This window comes from Chiloscyllium plagiosum, unplaced genomic scaffold (genome assembly GCF_037043375.1).
Source record: "Chiloscyllium plagiosum isolate Xiang-an unplaced genomic scaffold, Cpla_swu_hap1 HiC_scaffold_32, whole genome shotgun sequence".
In the NCBI taxonomy this organism is placed as follows: domain Eukaryota; kingdom Metazoa; phylum Chordata; class Chondrichthyes; order Orectolobiformes; family Hemiscylliidae; genus Chiloscyllium; species Chiloscyllium plagiosum.
In genome coordinates this window covers 436609-448801 of record NW_028270170.1, presented here as the reverse complement: position 1 = coordinate 448801, position 12193 = coordinate 436609, and the positions used below count along the sequence as shown (strand labels likewise).

The following is a 12193-nucleotide window of genomic DNA, read 5'->3' as shown; positions in this document are numbered from 1 at the left end:
ACACAGCCTTAGAATTAGAGGGGATAAATTCAGAACAGAAATGTGGAGACATTTCTTCAGCCAGAGAGTGGTGGGCCTGTGGAATTCATTGCCACAGAGTGCAGTAGAGGCCGGGACGCTAAATGTCTTCAGGGCAGAGATTGATAAATTCTTGATGTCACAAGGAATTAAGGGCTACGGGGAGAATGTGGGTAAGTGGAGTTGAAATGCCCATCAGCCATGATTGAATGGCAGAGTGGACTCTATGGGCCGAATTGCCTTACTTCCACTCCTATGTCTTATGGTCTTAAGACTGTATAAATTTTACAGGGCAGTTTCATGGAACAATATGTTGTCGAGCCAACCAGAGATCAGGCTATTTTTAGATCTGGTAATGTGTAATGAGGCAGGTTTAATAAATTATACAATGAAAAAGTGCAGGTACAACAAGCAATTAAGAAGGCATAATATTGCAAAGGAATTGGAGTATAAGGATAAGAAAATCTTGCTACAATTATATGGGGCTTTGGTGAGACTGCACCAAGCATAGGTAAAATATCAATTTCTTGCGATAGATGTGGTATAGTAAATATTTAGTTTGGTTCCTAGGATGACAGAGTTACTTATGATGAGAAGCTATCTATAGTATGGAAGAATGAGAAGTGATCTAATTGAAACTTAGAAAATTCTGAATGGACTTGATTAGACGCTGAAAGATTGATTGATTTTTTTTTTTCCCCTGGGTGGAGAATTTAGAACACAATTTTTTTTTAAGAGACAGTGATTAAGATATTGGGACTGAGATGAGTGGAAATCTTTTGATCAAATCTTTAGAATTCTCCAATTCGGGTGGCTGTAGAAACTGTACCATTGTCTGAGACAGAGATGGACAGATTTTTGGTGCCTCTCGAATTAAGGGCTGTAAGGAGTGGGTCAGCACGTGAAGTTGATTGTAGAGCAGGCTTGAAGGTCTGTGTGGTGTCTGTTTATATTTGTGTTCCTAAGGTTGTATTCTACCCAAGTTGAGCTACCAAGAACCAAAATGCAGCATTGCAGATGTGATTGAATCAGAACTTTAATCGCTTCCACCTCTTTGGCTTTTTACCTGAAGTTGATTGGAATACACCATTCCATTAATGTAGTAACTTATACTGTCCACTAGTTCAGAGTATTTGAGAAGTTCACTAGTTCTGAATCCACTAATTCCACAAGTTTTCAATGATTTCTTTATTTGGACCTTTTTTTTGTCTCAACTGCTGTCCAGTTCCTGTCATCTTGCCATTTAGAGAAAAGACCAATTTCCTTCCTGTAACTGTGAACAGATAACCTACACTTGCCCATATTAAATTCCATGAGCTATAATTTTGCTGGCTCACTTAATTTGTCAATATTCCCTTGCAACTTTAACTTCAATTTGCAGTATTTACTTTGTGTAATTTAAAAGTAGACCTGTTTTTATAGCCACCTTTCCTGCATTAAGTCATTTATAAATGTAGTGATGAGTCGAGGCTCCAATCAATATTTCTATATGTTGACCAAATCCTGCCAATTGAAATGCGTAACTAAAATAACTCTACAAAGGCCAGTGTCCCATCACAAAGTCACCATTTATTTACACACTACATGACACTGACTCAATTAGCTCAGAGTTGGCTCCTAGACTGATCACGACCCTTAACACTCCTGTTTATATCTGTTAGCCAGCTCTCCTTGATTTAGACCAGGTTAACAGCTCCAGTCAGGGAATTCATATTCTGAGGTCCACCTGACTGAACTTGTTCCAATCACTACAATAACCATATCTCAGTTTTCTTCATCAATTCCACACTCATCTCGTGGTTGTCTCATATTCATTCTCTGGGGTGTCATAGATTAAAGTACATGGAATGAATATATAGCACTTCCTGTGCACTTAGGTTTGTACCTTTTGTTAGCTCCAAAACAGTTATAACCGATCAAAGTATTTGAAATCCCATTGACTAAAGGTTGAGAAAAGACTTGAACATTTTTTGTGCATTTGTTTTTGATTCCCCTATTGTTGAAGAAACTTAGTTGCAGCCGAATTTAGATTCAAGTTATTATGCCATGGTTTTTTGGGGATTGGGTTTGTGAATGGGCACATTGGCTCGGGCAGTGGTAAGTCCTGTGGGTCATGCTTGGGAAAGAAATGTTTTGGATGGAATGTTTTTGATTTTTGTCTCATTTGCAGTAATCCCGTTTGTGTGATTGTGAATTTTTTTTTATTTTGCCAAAAAGCTGATTATATATGCTGCTCTACACAAATCTAGAAAACATTGCTTTTGTCCTATCTCATTCTGCATGTTTTCTCTAGCACCCATTCAGGGGAATTTGCTGTTAACATCTTTTGAAGCTTGTATGTTTCTGTTTAATACTTAACTTTTGCTTCTCTGTAAAGAGGAATGTTCTAAACAATTTGCCAAAGGTCTAGTGCCTGAGAAATGTGGGTCACTAATTATAAAACTCAGCAGGTCTAGCAGCATCTTTGGAGAGAAAAACAGGGTTATTATCAAAGAACTGTTCCAACGAAGAGACATTTTGTGAAAAATGAGGTTAAAGTTGAGTGGAAAATGAGTCCTAGTGGAATGGTTCATTACCTTTGCAACATTAACCGTGTCTTTTGTCAATCCGAAAATACTGCCAGACATGGAGTTTCCCCAGCAGGTTCTGTTTATATTTCAGATTTTCAGCATTGGCAGCATTTTGACTTTATTTGAAAATATTTGGTTTAATAAACATTGCTACAATTTGATTCTTATCCAAAATTCTCTTTTGAGGAAAGAAATTAGTCCTAATTCATAAATGGTTTGCAGTCCCCACTTCTCAGTCCAGGCCCGAATTGTAAACAGTACCCATTTTCTATGCTGATGATATGTGGGGCACAAAGTATTAGACTGAGTCCTTGATCTTCGCTCTGCTGAATTACTATAGTTTGTCATGCTTACCCTTCCTCTATTTAGAATGTGTTTGTAAGTGATTTTTAGTTTTGATGACATTCTGACACATAATGGTTATTTCTTCCCGTGCAGCTGGGGACTTGTTCACCCAAAACTGCTCAGCGTACCTGAACTTTGTCACAGAATGGCAGACCTTTCACTCAGTGCAGAGAGGTTTTTGAAGAATTTGTACCATTTTAAAAAACAAAATCCTGGTAAGGTAAGAGCTTTGAACAAAGTATCGGATTACTGGAATTTCTTGAGTTAAATATGTGTGTATTTATTTTAGGGGAGGCTAAGGTCTAGCAGTATTATCGCTAGACTACTAATCTAGAAACTCAGCCAATCTCCTGGGGACACAGGTTCAAATCCAGATGCAGCAGGATTTGAATTCAATAAGGATTTGGAATTAAGAGTCTAATGATGACCATGAATCCACTTATGGTCATGGGGCCAACACAATAGATTTGCTATCCTATGTGGTCTGGCTTACATGTAACTCTGGACCCCCACACGATATGGTTGACCTTGAACTGCCCTCTGAAATGGCCTAGCAAACCACTCTGCTCAAGGGCAGTTGGGGACAGGCAATAAATACTGACCAGCCAGCAATGCCCACGTCCCACGAGTGAATTAAAAAATCCACCGAAGTCAGGCAATGGCCTACTGGTATTATTGCTAGATTAACAATCTTGATACGCATGTATTGTTCTGCGGACCTAGGTTCAAATCCCATCATGGCAGATGGTGGAATTTGAATTCAATAAGAATTTGGAATTAAGAGTCCAGTGATGATTATGAAACCATTGTCAATTGTTGGTAAAATCTGTCTGTTCACAAATAAAGGAAACTGCTATTCTTACCTGGTCTTGCCTACATGTGACTCTAGACCCACAGCAAAGTGGATGACTCTTAACTGCCCCCTGGCAATTAAGGATGAGCAGTAAGTGCTAACCTGACCAGGGACACCCACATCCTGTGAAACAACATGCAAAAGTTGGTACACATTTGTTAAAATGATGAACTCTTGGAATCTATTGTGTTGGCCCCATTGCCTTCCATAAATTTGAAATATTATTTTAGCAAACATTCTACTGTTTTATGGAAGTGTATTAAAGAGTTTTAAATTCCTCAATCAGCTGAATTACAATCCCTTCAAAGTTGTTCTTAGGTAACATTCCTTTTTAAATATTTGGTCATTGGTTCCGATACAATTAATTGTGGTTGTGCATCAAGTCATCAGGATGTGTGGTGGGTGAGGGAAGAAACAAGTGGCATTAGGAGTAAAGTTAGGAAGGTAAGAGATTGTTGAAGTGATTGGGTGAAAGGCTTGGAGAGTTTGGGGTAGAGGTTCGGGGTAAGAGTGTGTTAAAGTGACAGCAGTTCTGATATAAACTCTTCAGGATGTTAGATTTAATACAGACCCAAACCTGTGGTGCCTGAACTGTTGTTATGCATCACTGGGAATCTCATAATACTACTGATGTAGGAATCATTCCAAAACTCTCCAGGAACTCGACCCTTTTAGGAAAGTAGCTTTATATGCAAGGTTTGAATTAATTGTGTCTGAATTGTTTTCTTCAGTTTTGTCTTCTGGTGTGTGGTGTGTTCACATTCCTGGCTGTAATTGGACGCTACATTCCTGGTCTCTTCCTGTCCTACATCATTTGTAAGTGCTGTTTTAAAACATCTGACTTGTATATAAGTTGGTCCTGTATAAAATGATATATATTTTCAAATAACTTGCAAATAACCTTACTACTGTAGGTCTGTATTCTGATCTGTGCTGAGTTTAGGAACTAATGTTATGACTGATAGCTGAAATACTTGCATAAGTTCTTCATTGGTTTTATTTGCGTTCAGCTTCATGCTTAATTCTTTTTGCATCTACAAGTGGCCTCTTCACCCTGCATCAATAACCATCAAAGCAAAGTGTGTGAAAGAAACAGTTGACTGGATCTGTTGTGACTTCTTTGAGAAGTTGACTATTCAACAGCTGGTGCATGACCCATAATGGGTTATGAATGGGTCAGTGACCCATAAACAAAAGCAATCACAAATCATTTTTACAGCTACAGTTAGACCTGCATTCAAAGGTGTCGAGCACTCCTACTGCTCTTGTTTGGTGCCATAAACCACATTGGTGAGTGGTGGCAGTGAAGGGAGTGGGTAATGTGACTGGCCATAGGTTCAGGAGCAAGATAGGAAATTAAGTTGTTTGAAAAGAAAGACCGATATACATTTACTCTTTTTTTGACCACCTCGTAGTACTTTAAAATGAATTAAATGTATTTTTAGTCACTGTTTCAATGTAGGAAATGCAGTAGATAGTTCATGTTCAGCAAATATGTGTAATGACCAGAAAATTGGGTATTGATTGTCAGATAAATACTCGTCAAGATTTCAGGGATAACTCCCCTGCCCATCTTCAGTACTATCCCACAGGATCTTTTAAGCCTTCCTGAAAGGGATGATTGGGCCTCTGTTTAATGTTTTATCTGAAAGCCAGTACCTTTAACAGGCATGATGTCTGCAGTACTGCATTGGATTGTCAATCTTCATTTTTAAATCAAATCCTGGAGTGGGACTTCAAACCAGAACCTTGTTCACAGACAAGATTGATACCAACTGAACCACACCTGTCAGGCTATCTGAGTTCTACCTCATTACTCAACAATTTAAGACATATCTGATGTCAGCAGACCAAATAGCTGATCAAAATTGATCTCCATGAAGGACTGAAGGAACTGAGCTTTATCTGAGGGTATAATGAAGTGCAATGTTCGGGAGCTTTATTTCTGCTGTTGTGATTTAAAACCGAATCTTTGTTTAAAATACTGGTTTCAGTAGTGTGAATTATAGTGGGACAGCATGTGCCAATTACAGTGATTTGTTACGTATCAAATTCTAAAGATGTGTGGAGCAGAAGTAGAAAATACGTTATCCATGTTACATGTGAAGATAATTATCTTGAACAGTTGTATGTTACAAAAGCACGGAAATTTTCTCAGCTTATGAATACCTTTATTCATCTCGATTGGATCTCAAGAGATTTGATGTTAAAAACACTTGTTTCCACACTTTCCTACTGCTGAATCCAGAAAGAATACTTGATAACTTGATTGACTTTCAAGATGTCCCTGCTGTGGTTTGTCACTCATTTTATTTATCAATATTTTCCTTTCTTAGTAATTGGTATACTGTTCTGGCCCCTGGCTAGTTATCACCAACTGGGGCTAAAGATTAATTCCAGAATTGAACCTGTGCTTAAGCGGCTGGATTTCAGCATGAAGGGATACATGTTGGCAAAACAGCAGGAAAGACAGTGTGAGTAACTGGGAGAGATAATGAAATTAACTCTGATTTGACATGCCTTTAATTTCTATCTGACTGAACCTCTGGTTTATTTTATGAAAACTAATATAGATTAGGATTAAGTATGGCATATCAGAGCTATTGTTAATTGCTTTTATTTTGGCACATTATACAAGGAGTTAAAACATGGTTTATTCACACAAGTTATGTCCTGGCTGAACATATAAACAAAATAGTTTGACTGAGCCTAGCCTAAGGGAGAGACCATGTCATTTAATTCGAGCTTGTGGTCTATCATCACTAATAAATTTTGATTGTCAGCGTATTTGAATTAAAAACCATAAGATACAGGAGCAGAATAAGCCATTCAGCCCATTGGGTTTGCCCAGCCAGTCAATCATGGCTGATATACTTCTTAACCCCACTCTCCTGCCTTCTCCCAGTAACCCTTGATCCTTTTGTAATCAAGAAAATGTCGCTTCCCCGTCCCCCTCTCCCAAAGATACTCAATGACTTGGCACCCACAGTCTTCTGCGATCATATGTTCCACAGATTCACACCCTTTGGCTGAAGAGATTTTTCTTCATTTCATTTCTAAAGGGTCGTCCCTTCACTCTTGAGGATTTATCCTCAGGTCCTAGTTTCTTCTACTAATGGAAACATCTTCTCCATGTCCACTCTATCTAGGTTTCTCTGTTTTCTGTAAGTTTCAATCAGATCCCCCTCATCTTTAGCTCCATTGAGTACAGACCCAGAGTCCTTGACTGCTCCTCGTATGACAAACCCTTCATTTCTGGCTTTTTTCTTGTAAGCCTTCTCTGGATCCCAACCAAGGCCACAGCATCCTTACAGACATGGCTCAAAACTGTTCGTGATTTTCCAAATGTAGTCCGAACTGCGAACTGAACCTGCATGTTAACCATCTCAGAATCCTGAAAGAGAACTCCTAAGTCTGTTTGTGCTTCAGATTTCTGCAGTATTTTCTCCACTTGAAAAGTTGTCATGTCTCCCTTCTTCTGACCAAAGTTCATAACCTCCTGCTTTCTCACATTGTATTACATCTGGAACTTCTTTGCTCACTCCTCTAGCCTGTCCAAATCCTTCTGCAGCCTCCCTGCTTCCTTAGTGTCATTCACAAACATAGCAACAATGCCCTCAGTTTCTTTGTCCAGATCGTTCATGTATAACATAAATAGTTGAGGTCCCAACATTGACCCCTGCAGAACTCCATTAGTCAATGGCTGCTGTCTTGAAAAAGACCCCTTTATCCCCACTATCTTTTGCTAGTCAATCAGTCTTCTTTCTGAGCAAGTACTTTGTCCCTAATACAATGGACTCTTGTTTTATTTAGCAGCATCCTGCGCAACACCTTGTCAAAGGCATTCTGAAATCCAAATAGATCACATCCGTTGGCTTTCCTTTGTCTAACTTGTTCATTATCTCAAAGAATTCTAACAGATTTGTCAGGCAAGGCCTCCCCTTGAAGCCTGATGTCTCAACCCTACTTTACCACACAATTCCAAGTATTCTGCAATCTTGTCCTTAATAATGGACTCTCAAATCTTACCAATGACTGAAATCAGGCTAACTAGCCTATAATTTCCCATCTCCTGTTACGTGAACCATTTTCCAGCCCTCTGGGACTCTCCCTAACTGCAGTGATTCCTGAAAGATCACCACTACCTCCACAATCTTTTCCCCTATTCCCTTAAGAAGACTGACATATTGACCATCTGCTCCAGCTAATTTAACAGCCTTCAGACTTTTCCCAGCAACCTCTTCTTAGTGATGACTGCTATACACACTTCTGCCCCCTCACTCTCTGGTGCCTACCACTGTGAAGTCTGATGTAAACTATCTATTCAGTTCCTCTGGCATTTCTTTATACATAGAACATGGAACAGTACCGCAGAAGAACAGGTGCTTCACCACGTTTGTGCTGACCACAATGCAATTCTAGACTAATCCCATCTGCTTGCACATGGTCTGTACCCCTCTATTCCCTGCCTGTTCATGTGCCAGTCTAAACGCCTCTTAAACATTATCATATTTTCTTGTACCACTTTCCATTAGTACTTCACCAGACTTGTTTTCCAGTAGTCCAATGTCCACTCTTGCTTCTCTCTTACCTTTTCATGTTTTGAAAAAAGCTCCTGCAATCTTCTTTTATTACGAGCTAGCTTACTCTGAAATTTTATCATCTTCCCTCTTTCTGCTTTTTTAGTTGTCCTCTACTTTTTTTTTAAGAGGCTTCCCACTAATCTTCACCACATTGTAAGTTTTTGTTTTGCTTTCATGCTGTCCCTAACTTGTTAGCCATAGTTGCCTCATCCTCCCTTAGCGTGTTTCTTCTTCCTTGGGATGAATTTCTGCTGTGCCTCCTGGATTACCCCTCATAAGCTCGTGCTGCTGCTCAGTCTTCCCCACTAGGCTTCCCTTCCACTCAACTCTGACCATCTCCTCCCTCATGTTTTTTGTAGTTACCTTCACTCAATTGTAAAACCATTACATCTGATTTCGGCTTCACCCTCCCAAACTGCAGGATGATTCTGTCGTCTTATCGTTGCTGCCCCCCAGGGGTCCTTCACTTTAACTTCCTAATGAGAATTGCCTGTTCTGTAATTGACTGCCACAAGTTGATCCAAAAATATCTCTTAGACATTCCATAAATTTCTTTTCTTATGATCTGTTACCAACCTGATTTTCCCAGTACACCTGCATATTGATGATTGTAATTGTGCCTTTCTTACGTGCCTTTTCTACCTCCCTGATTTATTTTCTGCCCCACATTGTCACTGCCTATACATTACTCCTATCAGGGTCATTTTTTCTTTGTGATTCCTACTCTGCCTACATATTCTACACCTTCCTGCTCTATGTCCTGTCTTGCTATCAATTTAATTTAATTTCTTACCAACAAGGCAACCCCAACTCCTCTGTCCATTTGGTTGTCCTTTCAATAGGACACAAATCCTTGAGATATTTAGTTCCCAGCCCTCCTCTCCTTGCAGCCATATCCCACATCATCCCAGTCCACAAGATCATACCCGCCAATTTCAAACCACTACAAGCTCATTTACCTCATTTTGTAACAGTGTGCATTTTAAATCTCAGTCCTGCATTTTAAATCTCAGTCCTGCATTGACTACACTTACCACCACCACACTCCCCCCTCAACCTTTTCATAGTTGTCCCCTTATCTGCTGTGCCTTAGCTTGATGTTAGATTCCTGATTGCTTCCGTATTTTGTTTCCTATTAATTGTCCCATTGTACAGATGCAGCATGGGTCCATGAAGGGCAGGTCATGCTTCACAAATCTTTTGGAATTCTATGAAGACATTTCAAACGAGGAGAACAACGGGGATCCAGAGGATGTGGTGGTGTACCTAGATTTCCAAAAGGCCTTTGACAAGATGCCACACATGAGGTTGTTGCATAAGATAAGGATTCATGGTGTTAGGGAAAGAAGATTGGTTGACTGACAGGAAGCAAAGAGTGGGGTTACATGAGTGCTATTCTGGCTGGCAATCAGTGACTACTGGTGTGCCTCAGGGATCTGTGTTGTGACCACAATTATATACAATTTATATAGTTGATTTGGAGTTGGCAGAGCAAAGTGTGCAGAGGAATGTGAAACTTTGCAGAGGATCATAGATACATTGAGTGAATGGGCAAAGGTCTGGCAGATGGAATACAATGTTAGTGTGAAGTCATACATTTTGGTAGGACTAACAGCAAAACAGATTATTACTTGAGTGGTTAAAAAGTTGCAGTATGCTGATTTGCAGAGGGACCTGGGTGTCTTTGTGCATGAATTGCAGAAGGTTGGTCTGCAGGTCTAACAAATAGTTCAGAAGGCAAATAGAATTTTGCCCTTCATTGCTAAAGGGGTTGAGTTTAAAATCGGAGAGGTAATGTTACAGCTGTACAAAGTGCTGGTGAGGCTACACCTGGAGTACTATGTGCAGATTTAGTCTCCTTACTTTAGAAAGGATGTCCTGGCACTGGAGGGGGTGCAGAGGAGGTTCACGAGGTTGATTCTGGAGTTGAGGGGATTGGCTCGTGAAGAGAGACTGAGTAGATTGGGATTATATTCATTAGAATTCAGAAGAATGAGGAGGGATCTTATGGAAAAATAAAATTTATGAAGGGAATCAATAACATAGAAATAGATAGTTTCACCTATCAGTGGAAACATCCTAAGACCAGAGGGCATGGCCTCAAGATTAGAGGAAGCAGGTTGAGAACTGAACTGAGCAGGAACCTCTTCACCTAGAGGGTTGTTAATCTATGGAATTCCTCACCCAGGGAAGTAGTTGATGCTACTTCAGTAATTGCTTTTAAAGCTAAGGTAGGTACTTTTTTGAAAAATGAAGGAATTGAGGGATATGGTGAAAACGTGGGTAAGTGGAGCTGAGTCCAGAAAAAGATTAGCTATGATCTTATTGAGTGGCAGAGCAGGCTTGAAGGGCCAGATGACCTACTCCCGTTCCTTGTTCTTATGTACCTGTTGTGGAAAATTTAATCACCTCTCCTGAGCCCTCCAACATATGCCATAACAACTGGATCTCTTCCCCCACCGCCACCCCCCCCCGACAGTTAAAGCTATTCCACCTGCTCACACTTTGAGGGTATCAACTACCATTGTTCCAGTTGGCTCTTGTGGATAAAGTCAATAAAGAATCCGCTGATGCCTTAGTAGACCTCTTTTGACTAAATCACTGTATATTTTCTACTAAATTCTGGAAATGGCCAAAGGTGTGACTGGTCATTTTTTAAAAAAAGTTACTGCTACAAGTTTTGTTCTTTTGCTGTTGATTAAATTGTTTTGACAATCAATCGCAGGACTGGGTCTGCATATGATAGCCTATATCCTCTGAAGATCAGTACTTCACATGTTAAAACTAGTAACCACAAGTTTTGTACAGTTGGTTTTAAGAATACAGCTAGTTAATTAGCAAATATGAATTCAGTAAAGAACAGCCAAATTGACCTCATGTAAGAGACAATGACTTTTGAGAAAAGATTAGCAAGATCAACCTTGGAATATTGCATTCAATTCTGGTCTCACTGCGAGAGGAAGGATGTTGTGAAACTTGAAAGCATTCAGAAAAGATTTACAAGGATTTTTCCAAGGTTGGAAGATTGAATAGGCTGGGGTTATTTTCCCTGGGGTGTTGGAGGCTGAGAGGTGACCTTATAGAAGCTTATAAAATCATGAGGGGCATAGCTAGTGTGAATAGCCAAGCTCTTTTCCACAGTAGAGGACTCCAAAACTAGACAGCATTGGATTACGGTGAGAGAGGAAAGATTTAAAAGGGACCTAAGGGGCAGCATTTTCACACAGAGGATGGTGCGTGTATGGAAAGAGCCACCAGAGGAAGTGGTGGAGGCTGTGCAGCTGCAACATTTAAAAGGCGTCTGGATGGTTTGGAGGGATATGCGCTGGGTGCTGACAGATGGGACTAGATTGGGTTGGGATATCTGGTCAGCATGGATGAGTTGACCGAAGGGTCTGTTTCGGTGCTGTACATCTCTATGACTCTACTTGCACTCTACAATGAATTGCTGCTTCTTTATAGTTAATGGACCATAATTTGCTGGAAAAACAATATCAAGTTTAGTGTGCCTGCCCATTGGTATTGCATCAATCATCCAGCAATTTGTAGTAAGGAAAAGAAGCACTGCAAAATGCAAAAATTAGCCTTATGCTAAAGTTAGCTTTTCTTGAAGCTCTTTTTTTTTTTGAAAAATGCTCAAAGTCCATTTTAATTAATCATTTTAGAAAGATTGGACTGATTCATTTGTATAAGCACCTTTTTTAGTTAGATTTGCATTCCTGCAATTTCGTTCAACCCCTCTGGCCCAGAGAGGAAACTCTGGACTTTCACTTCTGCAGAGGTAAATATTTTTGAAGAGATTTTTTAGCATTATCTTTCCTTTC

At 39.8% G+C, this 12193-nt stretch overlaps 1 protein-coding gene across 1 annotated transcript in view; it reads left to right on the top strand.

Annotated features, from left to right (window-relative positions):
• The window catches only part of retreg3 (reticulophagy regulator family member 3), a 57767-nt gene that overhangs the window by 29252 nt on the left and 16322 nt on the right, over positions 1 to 12193 (top strand). The window contains exons 4-6 of the mRNA XM_043721583.2: positions 3027 to 3153; positions 4518 to 4602; positions 6123 to 6260. Coding sequence (XP_043577518.1) covers positions 3027 to 3153; positions 4518 to 4602; positions 6123 to 6260 — 350 coding nt within the window. The remainder of the gene's footprint in view (positions 1 to 3026; positions 3154 to 4517; positions 4603 to 6122; positions 6261 to 12193) is intronic.